This window comes from Prionailurus bengalensis, chromosome B1, assembly GCF_016509475.1.
Source record: "Prionailurus bengalensis isolate Pbe53 chromosome B1, Fcat_Pben_1.1_paternal_pri, whole genome shotgun sequence".
Classification (NCBI taxonomy): domain Eukaryota; kingdom Metazoa; phylum Chordata; class Mammalia; order Carnivora; family Felidae; genus Prionailurus; species Prionailurus bengalensis.
Genome location: NC_057344.1, coordinates 138744930 through 138763940, shown reverse-complemented (window position 1 = coordinate 138763940; position 19011 = coordinate 138744930). Strand labels below are relative to the sequence as shown.

At 36.8% G+C, this 19011-nt stretch overlaps 1 protein-coding gene across 2 annotated transcripts in view; it reads left to right on the top strand.

The window, feature by feature from the left end:
• LOC122478731 (vesicle-associated membrane protein 8-like) overlaps nt 1-14222 on the top strand; it is a 33959-nt gene extending 19737 nt beyond the window's left edge. For both annotated transcript variants that reach the window (XM_043572371.1, XM_043572370.1), the window contains 2 exons: nt 3319-3477; nt 14014-14222. In XM_043572371.1, coding sequence (XP_043428306.1) covers nt 3319-3477; nt 14014-14151 — 297 coding nt within the window. In that variant the 3' untranslated portion in view covers nt 14152-14222. The remainder of the gene's footprint in view (nt 1-3318; nt 3478-14013) is intronic.
• The last annotated feature ends 4789 nt before the right edge of the window (nt 14223-19011 follow it).

Sequence of the window (19011 nt, the reverse complement as noted above, 5' to 3'; positions counted from 1 at the left end):
CTTTAAAAGTTAATGGTCTAACTTTTCCAAAGAAAACATCCAGATGGCTAACAGATACAGGCAAAGATGCTCAACATCACTCATCATCAGGGAAGTATAAATCAAAACCACATTGAGATACCACCTCACACTGGTCAGAGTGACTAAAATTAACTCAGGAAACAACAGGTGCTGGTGAGGTTGTGGAAAAACGGGAACCCTCTTGCACTGTTGGTGAGACTGCAAACTGGTGCAGCCGCTCTGGAAAACAGTGTGGAGGTTCCTCAAAAATTAAATATAGAATTACCCTACAACCTAGCAATAGCACTACTAGGAATTTATCCAAAGGATACAGGAGTGCTGATTCATAGGGGCACATGTACCCCAATGTTTATAGCAGTGCTATCAACAATAGCCAAATTATGAAAAGAGTCCAAATGTCCATTAATGTCCATTGATGAATGGATAAAGAAGATGTAGTATATATATATATATATATATATATATATATACACACACTACTGTACTATATATATATACTACTGTACTATATATATATATATATATATATACACATATATACTACTCAGCAATGAAAAAGAATGAAATCTTGCCATTTGCAACAAAGTGGATGGAACTGGAGGGTATCATGCTAAGAGAAATAAGTCAGAGAAAGACAGATATCATGTTTTCACTCATATGTGGAATTTGAGAAACTTAACAGAAGACCATGGGGAAAGAGAAGGAAAAAAAAGTAGTTACAAACAGAGAGGGAGGCAAACCATAAGAGACTCTTAAATACAGAGAACAAACTGAGGGTTGAAGGGGCGGGGGGCGGGGGGGAGGAGGAATGGGTGATGGGCATAGAGGAGGTCACTTGTTGGGATGAGCACTGGGGTGTTGTATATAAGTGATAAATCACAGGAATCTATTCCCAAAGCCAAAGGCACACTGTATACACTGTATGTTTGCTAACTTGACAATAAACTATATAAAAAAATAATAAAGTTAATAATCTAAATACACCAATTAAAAGACAGATTGTAAGGTTGTTTCAAAAAATTGTCAAGAGAATGAGAAGACAAGCCACAGACTGGGAGAAGATGTTTGCAAAAGATACATCTGTTATCCAAAATACACAAAGAACTCTGAAAACTCAACAATAACATAAAACAGCCTGATTTAAAAATGGGCCAGAGTCGCCTAGGTGGCTCAGTCAGTTAAGTGTCCAAGTCTTGATTTTGGCTCAGGTCATGGTCTCACAGTTGTAAGATGGAGCCTTGAGTCAGGCTTGATGCTGGGTGTGGAGCCTGCTTAGGGTTCTCTCTCTCCCTGTCCCTCTGCCCTTCCCGCCACTCTCACTTGCACATGCGCATGCTCTCTCTCTCTCAAAAAAAGGCGGGGAGGGGCTAAAGGAGTGCCTGGCTAGCTCAGTGGGTAGAGGATGTGACTCTTGATCTCAGGGTTGTGGGTTAAAGCCCCATGTTGGTTGTAGAAATTACTTTTAAAAATAAAGACTTTAGGGGCACCTGGGTGGCTCAGTCGGTTAAGCTTCCGACTTCAGCTTAGGTCATGATCTCATGGTTTGTGAGTTCAAGCCCCAAATTGGGCCCTATACTGACAGCTCAGAGCCTAGAGCCTGCTTCAGATTCTGTGTCTCCCTCTCTCTGTGCTCCTCCTCCACTTGCGCTCTGTCTCTCTCTCTCTCAAAACTAAATAAACGTTAAAGAAAATTTTAATAAATAAACATGAAAATAATTTTTAAATAGAAAGGCCAAAATTCAAAACACTGACAACACCAATGCTGACAAGGAAGTAGAGCAGTAGGAATGCTTCTTCACTACTGATGGGAACACAAAATGCTACAGTCACTTTGGAAGACAGTTTGGCAGTTTCTTACAAAACTAAACATACTCTTACCATATGATCCAACCACCACACCTTTGTTATTTACATAAGTTGAAAAGTAATGTCCACACAAAAGTCTTCATACAGATGTTATAGCAGCTTTATTTATACTTGCCAAAACATGGAAGCAAGCAAGATGTTTTTCCATGGGTAAATGGATAAACTGTGGTACATCCAGACAATTGACTATTATTCAGCACTAAAAAAAATGAGTAAATCAAACCATGAAAAGATATGTGGGAAACTTAAATACATATTACTAAGTGAGGGGCGCCTGGGTGGCTCAAGTCAGTTAAGCGTCCAATTCGTGGTTTCAGCTCAGGTCATGATCTCACGGTTTCATGAGTGAAGCCCCACACGCGGCTCTGTGCTAACAGCACAGAGCCTGCCTGGGATTGTCTCCCTAGCTCTCTGCCCCTCCCCCGCTCGATCTGTCTCTGTCTCTCTCAAAATAAATAAATAAACTTAAAAAAATACATATTACTGAGTGAAAGAAGCCAATATGAAAAGCCAGTACTTGGTTCCAACTATGTGACATTCTGGAAAAGACAAAGCTATGGAGACAGTAAAAAGACCAATTGTTGCCAGGGCTTAGGGAGAAGGGAGGCATGAATAGGTGGAACACAGGAATTTAAGGGCAGTGGAACTGTTCTGTATGATACTATATTATGGTGAATACATGTCAGTATACATTTGTCCAAACCAAGTGAATGTACAATACCAACAGTGAAACCTAATGTAAACTATGGACTTTGGGTGATAATGATGCATCAGTGTGGGGTCATCCATTGTAGCAAATGTACCACTCTAGTGCAGGTTGTTGATGGGGAGCTTTGGGGAGGGGGAGGAGTATAGGGAGGGGATAAGGGGCATGTGAGAACTCTATACTTCCCACTCAATTTTACTATGACCCTAAAACTTCTCTTTATTTAAAAAAAATTTTTTTAATGTTTATTTATTTTTGAGAGAGAGAGAGAGACAGAGCGTGAGTGGGGGAGGGGAAGAGAGTGGGAGACACAGAATCCAAAGCAGGCTCCAGGCTCTGAGCTGTCAGCCCAGAGCCTGACGCGGGGCTCAAACTCACCAACCGCAAGATCATGACCTGAGCAGAAGTCGGACACTTAACCCACTGAGCCACCCAGACACCCCTACAACTTCTCTTTAAAAGTCTATATAAATATATAAATAAACAACTTAAATTTTAAAAAAGACTTCCACCACTGATTGAATATATTGAAATATCACTCTTCCATCCACCCTCTCCCCTTTTTTAGCAAGATTAACGTGGGACAATTTGAAGTTTAGTTGATTCCTTATGCTGAAATACAATTGAAATGCGCCTTTGACACTTTTGTTCTAATTTGTACAATCTATTATCATAGATTTTATTTATAGAAAATAATATTTGTATTATATTTCATTTCTATATAGATGCAATACAATAAAAATCAAGGTGATAGCTCAATATCTACACTGAGGAGCCAAGTAACTGAAGTAAAAAATATTATGTCCAAAAATATTGATGAAATTTTGGAAAATGAAGAAAGATTGAATATCTTCACTGATAAAACCAATGATCTCCAAACAACTGTAAGTGATGTTCACCTGTCTTGATATCCAAACAGTGTCTTACGACTTGAGACAAATGGCCAAAAGGAAATACTGTGAGGAACACCAGGAATACCAGAAATACTGTGAGATAATCCTATGTCACCAAACTATGGCTTTATCAAAAAATTATAGGGGCTCCTGAGTGGTTCAGTTGGTTAAGTGTCCGACTTCAGCTCAGGTCATGATCTCATGGTTTGTGAGTTCGAGCCCCGTGTCGGGCTCTGTGCTGACAGCTTGGAGCCTGGAGCCTGTTTCAGATTCTGTGTCTCCCTCTCTCTCTGCCCCTCCCCTGCTCATGCTCTGTCTCTCTCTGTCTCTCAATAATAAGTAAACGTTAACAAAAATTAAAAAAAAATTATAAGAATGCAACTAAAGTATTAATTATAAAACAATGAAAATTTAAAACCCATTAAAGTAGGAGGTACTTATTTGCATAACAGATGTATTTCTTACATTAAAAAACACACAGATTAATCAACAAATAAATTTCAAGGGAAAAAAAAGAGGGAGAACTTACCAAAAAATGGATTTAGAAGGTGTATCATTTCAGTGTGTGGTCTTTATTTGAAATTTGATTCAAACAAACTCTAAACATGAACATTTACAACTTCATGAACAAGTAGATATTTGAATTCTGACTGGATTTTAGATGACAGTAAGAAATATTATTGGTTTTTAGATGTAATAATGGTATTATGGTTATGTTTTTTAAAAGTCACTACTTATTAGAAATACATATTAAAATATTTTGAATGAATTTATGTAATGTCTGAGATCAGCTTCAGAATAGTTCAGGAGTGGGGGAGTAGAATGAGGTATAAATGAAACAAAATTGGCCATAAGTTGATAATTGTTAAAACTAGATGTTGAGTATATAGGGTTTCATTATACCATTCTGTCAATTTTTGTGTGTTCAAAATTTTCTATTAGAAGATAGTTTTGGGTGCGCCTAGGGGGCACAGTCCATTAAGCGTCTGACTCTTAATATCAGCTCAGGTCATGATCTCACAGTTCATGAGTTCGAGCCCCACATCAGGCTCTGCATTGATGGCATGGAGCCTGCTTCTGATTCTGTATCTCCCTCTCTCTCTCTGTCCCTCCCCCATTCGCACTCTCTCCTTCTCAAAAATAAATTTTAAAAAAAACATTAAAAATTTTAAAAAAGAAATTAGACTATGATTAAAGTCCCTGTGTACCTTTCCCAAACCCATTCCCCTTCCACACCAGAACCACTATCATGAATTTGATGTGAATCATTTGTATGCTTGAGTCCTGATTTGTATCTGTAGGTATATATGTATCTACATTCTTAGTTTGCATTTTTAACTTTATGTTTGTGACATTATAATGTACATATAATGAACTAAAACATAAGATTTTAGTTCAACATTATGTTTATGAACTGTCTTTATTTGGACACACTTAGCTTTAATTTATCAGTTTAACTTCTGACAGCATATCATTACTATTTAAGTAAACATAGTCGGGGGCGTCTGGGTGGCTCAGTCGAGTAAGCACTGACTCTTGATTTCAGCTCAGGTTCATAATCTCAAGTTCGTGTGTTCAAGCCCCACATCCAGCTCTGCGCTGACAGTGGACAGCCTGCTTGGGATTCTCTCTCTGCCCATCCCCCATTCTCTCTCTCTCTCTCTCTCTCTCAATAAAATGTAAAAAACTTAAAAATACATAAACACAGTATACTTATTTTTTCTCCTTTTAATAAACATTAATGTAGATTCTAACTTTATTATGAATTTGAACAACCTATTCATATCTCTTGGTACACTTTTGCAAAACTGTTCTTTTTATTTATTTTGAGAGAGAGAGTGCACATGGGAGGGCCATAGTGTGGAGCCTGATGTGGGGCTCCAGCTCACAAGCTATGAGTCGTGACCTGAGCCAAAACCAAGTGTCAGTCACTCAGCTGATTGAGTCACCTCAATCAGGTTCCCCTGCAAAACTGTTTCTAAGACAGTGATCTGTAGAGTTTTTTGGTCATGCATACTTATTTGTAATTTTACAAATTTACAAGTGCATTCTTGAGAATGCATTTAGATATATATGTAAATTATATATTCTTCTATAGTAACACTATATAATATAAAGAATATAGGAAAGTAGTAATTAAAAGAATGGGATGAAGATGAAATAAAATATTAAATAATTTGTTTTTTTAAGAGGATTAAAACTGTTTCTCTCCGATTAAGAAAAATATTAATAAGAATGTTTTTAATAATAGTAATTGTGATTAAAAGTCAGATCTGATTATAATCATTATATTTTTATTTCTAAATATGGCAGATGAAATACTCAAACTAGAAGAGATATATCCTCTTTGCCATGTTTTTGTTGTTTATGTTTGCCTTATTGGTATAATTTTTTTTAAGTTTATTTATTTATTTAAGTAATGAACTCACAACCCCAAGATCAAGAGTTGCACACTCTTCCTACTGAACCAACCAGCACCCCTTTATTGGTAGAATTTTTAAGCCACATGTGTACTTTTTAGTTTAGTTAAAACTAAATGATATTGCCCATGAATTCTCTTCCCCAGATGCATGTAAATTATAGGAATTGCAATACACTACAGGTAAATGGATAAAGGGGTAGGCAGTGGTCAACTCTTTGTCACTAGGGAATTTACACTTTACCCCTAAAAAACCTTAAGCGTCCTCATGTATCATTTTACATACACACTTAGGGAAGGTGTCAGCACCTATCCATATGTTGTACATTAATACATGTTCATTCCCTTCCTATTTTTTTGATTAAAATAAACAAAGAGAAGTTCTAAAATTAATTTCCTGCTTTCCAATGGAGCATCTCATGCAACTCCCTGGGATGCTTGATCTCATTGTAGAACCCTCACTCTGCTATATATAGAAAGAGAAATGAAATTGCTGGATCTTAAAATATGTGCATCTTTAAATTAACTAAATACTTCAAAATTCCTTAAGAAGTGTTGTGCCATTTATACTTCCATCAGTAGTATATGAGAGTTCTGTTGCCCCACATTCTTTCTAATACTTGGGATTATGAGATTATGGTTTTTAACAATCTGTAAGGGAAAGAAGATAACTATTGTCTTAATTTGTGTTTTCCTAATTTTGAATGACATTGAACAATTTTTATGTTTATTAACTATTAGAATTTGTTCTGTGAACTGCCTGTTGATATCCTTTGCCCATTTTGCTAATGTGAATCTTTATCTTTTAAAATAATTTATAGGAGATACATAAAATACTAAAGTATAATAAAGGATAAAAAATGGTATACAATTCTTAGTTGTTGATACTTAGTTGTATAAAGTGTATATATGTTCTCCCAGTATGTGGCTTGGCTTTCAGCTTTATGTAAAACACCTTTTTTAGGAAAGAAGTCTTTAACTTTCATCTAGACAAATATATCAGTCTTGTCCTTCATGGTTTATGCTTTTCTGGGTCTTGTTTAAGAACTCCTTTGAGGCGCCTGGGTGGCTCAGTGAGTATGCAACTCCTGGTTTGGGCTCAGATCATGATCCCAGGGTCCTGGGATCAAGGCCTGCATTGGGCTTTACACGGAGTGTGGAGCCTGCTTGAGATTCTCTCTCTCCCTCTGCCCCTCTCCCCTGCTAGCGCTCTCTCCCTCCCTCTCTCAAAAAAAAAGAACTCCTTCCTTTCCCAAAGTTATAAAGATATTCTTACATTGTTTCCTAAAAGTTTTAAATTCTGCTTCTTAAACATGGATCTTTAAAACATCTGGAATTTTGTTTTTTGCATAGAGTATGATGTAGGAATCAAGGTTTTATAATTTTCTGTACAAAAAATCAGTTGCCCAAACACCATTTATTGAATAGCACTCAGCCTTTCCAAATTTGGTTTGTAATGCCAATTATATATATATATTTACATATATATGTATATATGTATATGTATGTACATATATGTATATGTAAATATGTATATACTGTATTCTTTTTTATTTTTATTTAATTTATCTAAGTAATCTCCATACCCAACGTGGGGCTTGAACTCATGACCGCAAGATCAAGAGCCACATGCACTTACGAGTAGGCCAGCCAGGTGCCCCTCCCTATACATATTTAATATCTACTAATCCATTTCTTTATCCTTGGACCAGTACTATACTGTTTTAATTACTGTGGTTTTATAAGAAGTCTTAATATCTTATAGTGAATGGTATTCTACTTTTCGAAAATTGTGTTAGCAAGTCTCGCCTTGTCTTTCAGTGAATTTTAGAATCTACATCTTGAGTTACACACACACATACAGACACACACACAATTTTAGGATGTTAGTTGGAATTACATTAATGTGGGGAGGATTGACATCTTTAAAATATTGTTTTCACATCTCTGAATGTGCTAGGTCTCCATTTTTCTAGGTCTCTTTCTGACTCTGTTTTTTGATTAATAGGAACACAATCAATTTTTGCATACTAATGTTGTATCCTAAATCTTACTGAACTTTCATGGTAATATTATCTATGGATTTCTTTGCATTTTTACATAAAAATTTTATCATATACTAAATAATGACTATATTTTTTTCATCCTTTCCCATATATATTCATTTTTAAATTTTTTTTTTGTTTAAGTAACCTCTACACCCAACATGGGGCTCAAACTCACAACCCCAACATCAAGAGTTACATGTTCCACCAAGAGCCAGGCACCCCTCTTTATTTTTGCTTGTCTTACTATGTTATCTAGGAATGCCAGTAAAATACTGACTAGAAATGGTGATATCTGAAATACTTGTACCCAATTTAAAACCCCAACATCAAGAGTTACGTATTCCACCTAGAGCCAGGCACCCCTCTTTATTTATTTTTGCTTGTCTTATGTTATCTAGGAATGCCAGTAAAATATTGACTAGAAATGGTGATATCTGAAATACTCGTTCCCAATTTAAAATGAATATTTCTAATGCTTCCCAATTAAGTATTAAATTTACATTCAGATTTTGATAGATACTTTTTAACAACTTATAAATCTTCCTTTCTATTCTTTATTTGCTAAGAAATTTTATCATGAAAGGGCGTTGAATTGTATCAAATGCTATCTTTACATTAATTGAGATAATGATTTTTCTTCTTAAACCTGTTAATATGATAAATTTCACATTAAATGTTTGTATGTGTTGTAGGATTCACTGCCATAGTTTTACCTTTGTTGCCTCAAAAGACTGACTCTAGCCGTGTATAAAAACTTATACTATATGCTATATGCGGTTGTATTCTTAACTTTTGTCTTGTGCCTGTGGTTGGTTTAATTACCTCATTCTTAGCCTTTTTATTATTTTAATCAAGTTGTTTTTTGTTTTGTTTTGTTTTGGTCTTTTCAAAGGACCAGGTTCTGCTTTATTTTCCATTTCAAAACTTGGTTGATTTTGAATCTTTTTGCTTCTAGTCATTTCCAAGTGCCTGTATCCACATGTAAAGTTCTTTTCTGGACAATATTCTGAAACCCGGTTATTTCTTTGCTCCTGCTCCTTGCCCTCATGCCTCCCTCTCAATTTAAAGACAACTACTTTGAGGCCATTAGGCTTGCCTAGGAAGCATATTGCACCCTTAACCTTGTCTCCACCACAGGGCAGAATCTTTTTTTTTTAATTGAGGTAAAACTCACATAAGGTATAATTAACATTTTTAAAGTATACAATTCAGTGGCATTGAATACATTCACAGTACTGTATATCCAACACCTTACTAGTTTCAAAACATTTTTGTCACCCCAAAAAGAAAACTCATATCCATTAAACAATTATTCCCCACGCCCTGGCAGCCACTAATCTACTTTCTGTCTCTATGGATTTACCTATTCTGGCTATCTCATATAAATAGAATCATACAATCCAGTCTTTTGTGGCTGGCTTCTTTCACTTAGCATGTTTTTCTAGTTCATCCATGTTGTAGCATGTCAGTAATTCATTCCTTTTTGTGGCTGAGTAATATTCCATTTTATGGATACACCCCTATTTGCTTATCTATTAGTCATCATTTGGTGGACATTTGGGTTGTTTCTGCCTTGGCTATTGTGAATAATGCTATTAACATCCATGTACAAATTTTTGTTTGAATACTTGATTTCAATTCCTTTGTGTGTATACATAGGAATGGAATTGCTACATCATATGGTAATTCTGTGTTTAACTTTTTGAGGAACTTCCAAACTATTTTCCACAGTGGTTGAACCCAGTAATGTAAGAGGGTAGCCACAAGTACCCACCAGTAATGTAAGAGGGTTCAGATTTCTCCGCATCCTCTCCAACACTTGTTATTTTCCATTTTTTTAATTATAGACATCCTACTGGGTATGAACTAGCATCTCACTTTTTTAACTAGCATCTCCTTTTGATTTGCATTCCCTCAATGACTAATGATGTTGAGCATCTTTTCGCATGCTTATTGGCCATTTAAAGATCTTTGATGAAAGTCTGTTCAAGTCCTTTTCCCTTTTTTTTTTTAATAGGTTTGGAGTTTTTCTGTTATTGAGGGAGGACAGAATCTTCTTAATGGGCATTTGTCATTAAAGACCTTTTCAATAGTTCTATTTCTGGACCAAAAAAACATAAGCTTATCTAATGTTTCAGTGTTCCACATTTCTTCACCCTATTCCTTTTTCATTTCTTCTTGCAAACCAGCCAGCTGGTACCTTGATAAATGCAGCCAGTAACAAGAACTCACACCATTACCATTCTGTTTTCCAACATTTTCTTCCAAAGTGAAAGACACAATAGGCAATTTGTTTGCCTTCCAAGTTGTCACAGGCAATGGTAAAACTATCCAGTGTTTTATTCTGAAGAATATAGGTCTTTATCTTTCCAGCCTCTACTACCAGTTTCTTCACTGCTACCACCTGATGGTTAAGCCAATGCCACATGTTTTAGACTCTTTTAATAACATCTCATCCTACTACCAACTGCAGTATTAGAGAAACACTAACTGTTGAACTAAATAAAGGTTTATTTCTTGGTTGCATAACAATTTAAAACAGGTTTTCCGTGGGCATAATTTCACATGGTAATCCAGGAACCCAAGCTTTTTCCGTTTTGTGACTCTGCCATTGCCTGAGGCCTTAGAGTCTTTCCACTTCAGGTGGCAGTTGGTTAAACATGGAGTGGAAGAAGCATATTTGCTTATAGCCACTTCAGCCCAAAAGTGACACCATCATTTCTACTCACGACCTGTTGGTAAGAATTAGTCTTACAGCTTTGCATATGTGCAAGAGGCAGAGAGGGAAACAGCACAGAGTGGGGTGAAGAGCCTGATAAATGTGGTCTGTGATTGGAGAGTCTCTTGCCAGCAATAATTCTACATTATGAGAGGGGAACTAAAGTCTGCAGTGGATAGCTGGCTGTGTTTATCACATCTGCACTAAGGAAATTCTAAAGGAGGTATTTTAGGTAGTTGGAAAATTATCTCTGAAGAGAAATCTGACTTTCAGCAAAAAATTAAAGAGCAAAGAAAGTGGTAAAAGTGTAGGTAACATAAAATGAATATTTAGTTCAGTACAAGTGGTGAGAGGTGGTTGGATTCTGTATACATTTTGAAGGTGGAACAAATTGGAGTTGCTGACAGATTGCATGTGTGGTGAGAGGGAGTTAAGGAAGACTCCAAAGTTTTGAGCCTAGTTAGCAGGAAAGATGAAAATTCAATATAGTTCCATGTTCTCCTCATGGAGCCCAGAGATTAGCCTGCTGTGCCTGTGGGCAGTGAAATCCCAAGCCCTGGATGACAGAAGCCAATGTCCTCACCCTCCCAAATCCAGACAAGCTGCACCAGAAGTGCAATTTCTCACTGTTTGCCTAAGTTTCGGCACCAGGCTGTACTCTGACTTTCTTCCCAATTCTGCTATGAATTTAAGTTTGCTTATTATATTTTATCTAGCATTTCTTAGTAATAGTGGCAGGAGGGTTATGGGATTACTTAGTCTACCATACTGCCAGATCTATTAATTTTTTTTATTAGATTTTGTCTTTTTTATGGGGTAAGTGGCAACATCTAAATCCCACAAAAAATATGGCAAAAAAAGTAAGAGATTTTATTTCACTTTACTGCCTTACCTTCCAAACAAATCCCACTTTTATGCATACATGATTACATGAAGAAAAAAATGACTTCCTCTTTGAGGACAGTTGGGTAGAAGCAGCTCAATAAAACATATTTGAAGTATTTTACAGTTTTTCTCAGAATATTTTTCACACAGATACCACATAATCATTCTCACAAAAACCTCTATTTTTTGACTTGCAAAATTAGTTACCTCTTTTTTCCCCCTTGATCTTTATATAAAAGACTACTGAATGTCCTTAAGAAGCTGATTTGGGGGCACCTGGGTACCTCAGTCAGTTAAGCTTCCAACTCCTGTCAACTCAGGTCATGACCTCATGGTTCTTGACATCGAGCCCTCTCTCCTTCTCCACCCCTGTTCTGCTTGTGCTCACACCTGTGCACAAGTGCTCTCTCTCTCAAAATAAATAAGCTTTTTTAAAGGGAAAAAAAAAAAAGCCCATTTGGCTTTTTAACAAAAAGGCCAGTAAGCTTTCTCTCAGTCTGCCTACAGATAAATATGGGTCATGGATTTTAATTTGACAGATTAAACAGATACATTTATCTTGGCATACACTCAAAATTCCAATAAAATTATAGGTAAAGAAATAATTAGGAATTTTAATGTATAAATTACTAGGACAAAAAACAAAGAAAAGACAACAGGTAAGAGATGGCAACAATTCTGGAAGCTAGAAAACCAATTATGAGTACTTTTTGACCTTTTTAGTAGCAAAAACCTCAAAACCTAAGTTTGTACCAGAAGACATTAAGATGCAAACTGATCCAGGCCATAGAACTTTGGAAAGAATCAGAAACTGGAGATACATGGTACTTGTAAAAGTAGACATGCAATAGAAGTCTCAAGAGGAGACTGGGTATAAAGTCTTTAAAAGGAACATGTTACCTGCAGAGCCTCTTCCCTACATTTTAGAGCCACATCACTTCCTCTCCTTACCCCTGACAAAAGGATAATAAGTGTTATTACCTAAAGACAACAGACCAGAGAGGGTCTAAATTCAGAAACCATATGCAGTTGAGGCCAGAGTGACCAGCATATTAAAATCCGATGGATCAAGTGAAAAGTTTTATCCTGAGTATCTGTATCTTTGAATATGGTGACCATTCCCCAACCTTTCTCTGTCTTCAGAGAAATAATAGTAATGCATCCCTGAAACAAGAATGAAAAGCTATGTAAAAGCTTATTCATAGAACAAAAGAGATCTTTTGGAAATTAAAACAATAGTAAAAATTTTAAATTCAGTACAATTATTATAATATAAAGTTGAGATATTCTCTCAGAAAGGAGAGCAAAAAGAGAAAGAGGAAAGATAAGACAGCGAATCAGTCTGAGATCCAACATATGAACAACAGGAGTTTCAGACAATTAAGAAATCAAAGGAGAGAAAATTAGAGGCATACAAGAAAAATTCCTAGAACTAAATAACACGAGTTTCCAGATTGAATGAACAAAACAAGGACCATAGCAGGGCATGTATGTAATATTGAAATTGTAGAACATTAAAAAAGGAAGAGAGATTTTAAATGTTTTCAGAGAGAAAATACAAAGACTTGGCAATTAGAATAGCATCACATTTCTCAATAGCAATATACGGGTGCTAAAGAAAAATAGAGGAGTATTCTACGTTAAGCACTGTTGGGAATACAGCAGTGAATGAAACAGACCAAAATCCCTGCCTTCGCGGAGCTTACATTCTCAACACACAATAAATAAGATTTACATAATGTTAGATAAGAGATAAATACCTTAAACATGTTAACTTTTTATGATTATTTTTGAGAGAGACAGAGACAGAGTGCAAATGGGTTAGGGGCAGAGAGGGAGACACAGAATCCAAAGCAGGCTCCAGGCTCTGAACTGTCAGCACAGAGCCAGAGGCTCAAACTCACAAACCATGAGATCATGACCGAGCCAGTCAAGATGCTTAACTGGCTGAGCCACCTAGGCACCCCAAGAGATAAATACTTAAGAGAAAAATAATGTATCGAAGGGAAATAGGGTTTCTGGGATGGAGATGGGGGTAGCGATTTTAAATAGGGTTATAAGGGATAGTGGCATTTAAGTAAAATCATAAAGTGAAGATGAGGAAACTGGGGCTCAAAGAGTTATTAACTTGGTCACAGTCAGAGTTAATAAATTTATTTATTAATAAATTCTATTAGTTTATTAAATATTTATTAAATAATAAATATTTATTAAATATATTTATTAAACATTAATTTATTAATATTAACAAAATTACAGCTGAACTCAATGAGGAAGGCACCTGGAATCTTGGTGAATCATTTTATAAAAGCTGTGCAGACTTTGTGAGATTCTCTGGGATTGCTCAAAACCAAGCTAAATCTGTTCTTTTACATAGCTTTATTAGGTATTGAAAGTGTGTCCATTAATCCAGATACAGAAAGAAAACATTAAATTTGTGTTTATTTTTATTTCAGGCCAAAGAGTCCCAAAAAACAAGAAAGATTCTCAGGAGGATATGGTGGAAACACTTCAGAAAGATTATAATCATCACCGTGGTAATTCTCCTCTCAATCATCATCATTCTTTTAAGTACAAATGTAATACCAACCTGACCCTGACCCTTTTTCTCCCCATCCCCAGCAGTTACCAATAAATTGTTGTGTGTAAATAGAGAGTTCTACAATCAACAATTATGAAATAGCATTCTCCAGTGGTAGGAAGACTGAAGGAAGAGGGTTTTGGAAGTTTTTCCTTGTCCTTGTAGTGTGCTTTATTAATTTTCGTACCTCTTCCATTTCTGTAATGCTGCCAGTTTTTTTCCCCACTGCTCCAGCTACTTCCCCAGCCTCTCTGCCCTTTGTTAAGATTAAAAGCACAAACCCTGGAATCAGACCACTGAAGTTTAACTCTCCACCCTGCAAGATACCATCAGGTGACTTTGGACAAGTTGTTTAGCCTGTGTCTGTGTTCCCTCATCTGTAAAAGGGAGCTAGTAATAATACCACATAGAATTATGTCTACCACATAGTAAATGCTATTTAAGTGTTAACTATTACTTAACAGGAAAAAAATGATTGCATTTTTGGCATTAAATCCCTAATATTTTCCTTCTTACTCAGAAGAAAAATGACTGTGATCTCATTAATTACCTTAGAAATAGAAGTCTTGTGGTGCCTGGGTGGCTCAATTCGTTGAGTGTCCAACTCTTGATTTTGCTCAGGTCATAATCCCAGGGTCATGGGATCGAGCCCGACATTGGACTCTGTACTGAGCATGGAACCTGCTTAAGATTCTGTCTCTCCCTCTCTTTGCCCCTCCCTTGCTCTCTCTAAAATTAAATACAAATAAAAATTAATGACTCTTCACATGAGTACACAGTCCAGAAATAAACATTCACCTCTTCCACAGATTCTTTCATTTGAAATGACTACTCACACCATTGTTTTATACTAGACATTTCCTTGGGTAAAGATTTTAAAATTAGGAAGCTGTATCTCCAATAAACCTGGAGATTTCCTGTCCGTTTTACCACCCTAATAGCTTTCCCCCTACATTTCACTCAATAACCTCAAATCACTAAGATATCTAATAACCAAAACATCCAGCTTCACTTTGCAGTTGGTAACAAGGTATCATGAGTTGTTTCTTAAATGGGAACTTGAGGTCTAAAGTCAGTTTTAAAAATCACTTAGTGATCCATGGGGAAGAGTAAAAACATGGGTTCCTATCTGGTAGATAGCTCATTTTAATTCTAATGATCAAGTATCAGCACTTTAAATAGACACCAAGCTTGTTATTCCTCCAGCACAGTATCACCTTTCCATGCACAAAGTATTTTTTAAAGGATTTTAAATGTTAGAAACTTTAGAGTTTCTGTAATTTATGTCAGGAAAAAATAGGTGTTATATTGAATATGTACTCTGATATAATGCACTAAGTCCTTTGGAGGAGGAATGTCTCATTAATTTTACAATGACATAAAGAAGTAAAAACTATTTTTAATGTTTATTTATTTTTGAGACAGAGAGAGACAGAGCATGAACGGGGGAGGGTCAGAGAGAGGGAGACACAGAATCTGAAACAGGCTCCAGGCTCTGAGCTGTCAGCACAGAGCCCGACGCGGGGCTCAAACTCACGGACCACAAGATCATGACCTGAGCCGAAGTCGGCCGCCTAACCGACTGAGCCACCCAGGCGCCCCTATTAAGTATAATGTAAGGCACATAGAAAAGTGCTGTGTAAATATTTGCTCATATTATATTTATTTTGCAGATCAGAAAATAGCCAAGTTCAATGACATGTTCAAGGTCACACACCTAGAAAGCTGAGATTTTATGAATTCAAGTCCTGGCTGTTGTATATATGAAATCTGTATCTTTAACTCAGAGTATATTATCTGACCCCTCAATTGTGGTCCAGATTAAGACACATGGAGTATTTCTGCTTTTTGTAGGTTGGTAGGTTGTTGGGGCGGGGGGGGGGGGAGAGACAAATTTAAAGAGAAGCATTGTGAGAATTGCCATGTATATTGCTATTATTTTTAAAGCCTATATGTGTTTCCCTTACATTTCTGTAATATATTTATAAAACAATGTATTTGTTTCCTGATTGCCAGTGAATACTAACATATGTATTGCTAGAAGACATGAACCTAAAGATCACTTAATCTACCCCCTCCCCAATTTTACATATCAGGATGCCAAGACCCAGGAGCCTAAAAATGAAGAGCATGTTGTAACAAGCTTCTCTCCACTTGCAGCACAAATAAGACACAAGCTATCACTCTGGTTCCAGGCTATTAAGTCCCACATAATGCTGGTTTTCCCAGTCTTAGAACTGTCTTAGAGCTTAAGAGTTAGGAAGAAAAGCACTTGTTTAGTAAGGAGTGTTTATCTGCTATTTATGCTACATCTGTCAGAAAATACCTGAGTAGATAGAAACAAATATTAAGGCAATCTTAGACTTTTCATTGATTTATGCATCCAAACATTGTTGAGCTCCCACTCTGCACCAAAATAGTTCTAAAACATTACGATTTTATTGTAAGTTACCACATCAATAGAGATAACTGATGTTTGAGAAATTAGTGGCTATACACAGAAGTGTAAGAAATGGACCTAATCCCAATGGAAGCTAACATTCCAGTTGAGGCAGCAAGACTGAAAAAAATCATAAGCACATTTAAAACAACGCCTATTTAAGTGGCACATTGTGCAGCAGAGAATAAATTCAAGAAAGATAATGATCAACACCAGCTCCAGTCACTGATGGAGATTTTGTGGGTTGTAAGTGGGGCTGGTAATTGGATCTTACTAGAAATTGAATTTATCTTGGGGTGCCTGGGTGGCTCAGTCGGTTAAACCATATCTAACTCTTGATCTCAGCTCAGGCCTTAATCTCTGGGTTGTGAGTTCAAGTTTGGATTCCATGCTGGGCATGAAGCCTACTTAAAAAGGGAAAAAAAAAAAGAATTTATCTCAATAGGTCAAGGCAGTCAACAGTAACAGTTAAAACACTTAACTATATGCCAGTAGCTGTTTAAGTACTTTACAGATTCTTTTTTAATCCTCACAACCCTGAGGTAGGGACTCATTTCTATTTTACAGATAAGAAAACTTGACAAGCTAGGTCACTTGCCTGACTCCACTGGGCTAGTAAGAGAGAGGATTAGCAAATTAAGACACTGCTTGCTGTGTGTGTGTGTGTGTGGCGGTGGGGGGGGGGGGGGGGTGCAGAAAGCAGAGTAGGCCTTTGGGAGTCTAATCATGCACTCATTCATCAAATGGCCTGCAACAGAGCTCAGCCTTTGGTTCTCTTCATTTCCCACACTCTCTAGGGTGCTTTTATTTACTCCCATGACATTGCCTTCTCCAGCAAGTAACCTCTCTTCTGAATTCCAAACCTTTTCCAACTCTCTACTGGATACACCCACTTAGGTATCATGCAAACACCTTAAATTTTAAATCCCCAAAACTCAACGATATATTCTTCCTCCATTCCCCACAAAAATGCTTCCTTGACCTTCTTATTTATAAAGGCTTTTACGCTATTCTGTAATCCAGAACCTTTTTAGCCTTTCTGCTTATCTCAAATTACTCACCAAACTCAAGGGACTTCTACACTAAATCTGAAGGTTCATAGCCAGGGAAGCCCAGAAGAGTTACAGAAGCACAAGTGGGAAGTCCTAGCAGATGCCCAGGCAAACTGCAAAGGGCACTCATCCCATCTTGGTAGACAGCTATGTGTATCTACTCCCCACAAGCCTGGCCACATTATACTCTTCACATTCAGACTGCCCAGCACATATAGGTATTAACATTTGATACCTTTTCCTATGTGTGATCTCCATAGCTCTTAAACATGGTCATAGCAATAAATATGAAGCTTTGGTTTTCAACTCTCAGACTCAGGGATCTTAATAATATAGATGCCTGGGCTCTCCCCCCTGAAGATTCTACTTAAGGCTGGGATAGGGCCTCAAAGTGTGTTTAACCTTACAATAAAGTTGAGAACTACTAACTCCAAAGCACATTCACATGCCTATCATCAAACATCCGTATCTGAGAAATAATTTTCAGTTGGAAAACTGATGCTTAGACAAGTTAAATTTTATTTGTCCAACATCACAGGGCAAATGACAGAGCTGGACCTCAGAAACATTCTTTTTTTAAAGTCTATTCCATTGAATTATGTATTAAACTAGAAATTGCTTTAAGTCTGCTAGACAATATCCTATACATTTTAATAAATCTGAAAAGATGATTTTAACTTATTTTAAATAAGTACATATTCTTGGGGCACCTGAGTGGCTCAGTGGTCTGACTCTTGATATAGGCTCAGGTCCTGATGTCACAGCTGTGAGATGGAGCCCCAGGTCAGGCTCTGCGCTGGCAACGTGAAGCCTACTTGGGATTCTTTCTCTTTCTCCCTCTGCCCCTCCCCTCCCCAAATATTTAGTAGGAGACTTCTAAAAAAATAAAGTTAATATTCTCATTATAGAATCATGGCAGAACCTAAAATAACAGAACCCATTATTTAACTTGGCCTGATTTTATAGAACAAAAAGGCAAATCACAAACTGGTCACAGAGATCATCTGTGAGGGAGTGAAGACCTTCTAAGCATTATACCATGACCTGCCATAATGTCAGCCTCTCTCTTGGCAGGCCAGCACTAGGAACGACCCAAATGCCTCAGAATTCTCGAGGAACACAAACATAGGAAATGGAATAGTGGAACAATAATGTTATGTTAGGCTTCCTCTGTATTCAGAGTAGGAATACCTTGGCGAACATTAGTGCAACTTTACAAATCTAATTCAATTTGCCATCTTCTGAGAAATATATACAAGTCTGCATAAATAGCAGATGCCTACCAGCACTTTCAGCAGTCTCACATTTGACAGCAAACCCAGTAGAGGCCAGAGACTGAATATCCCCATACAGAATCTTCCTTCTCTCACTATCCTTCCTC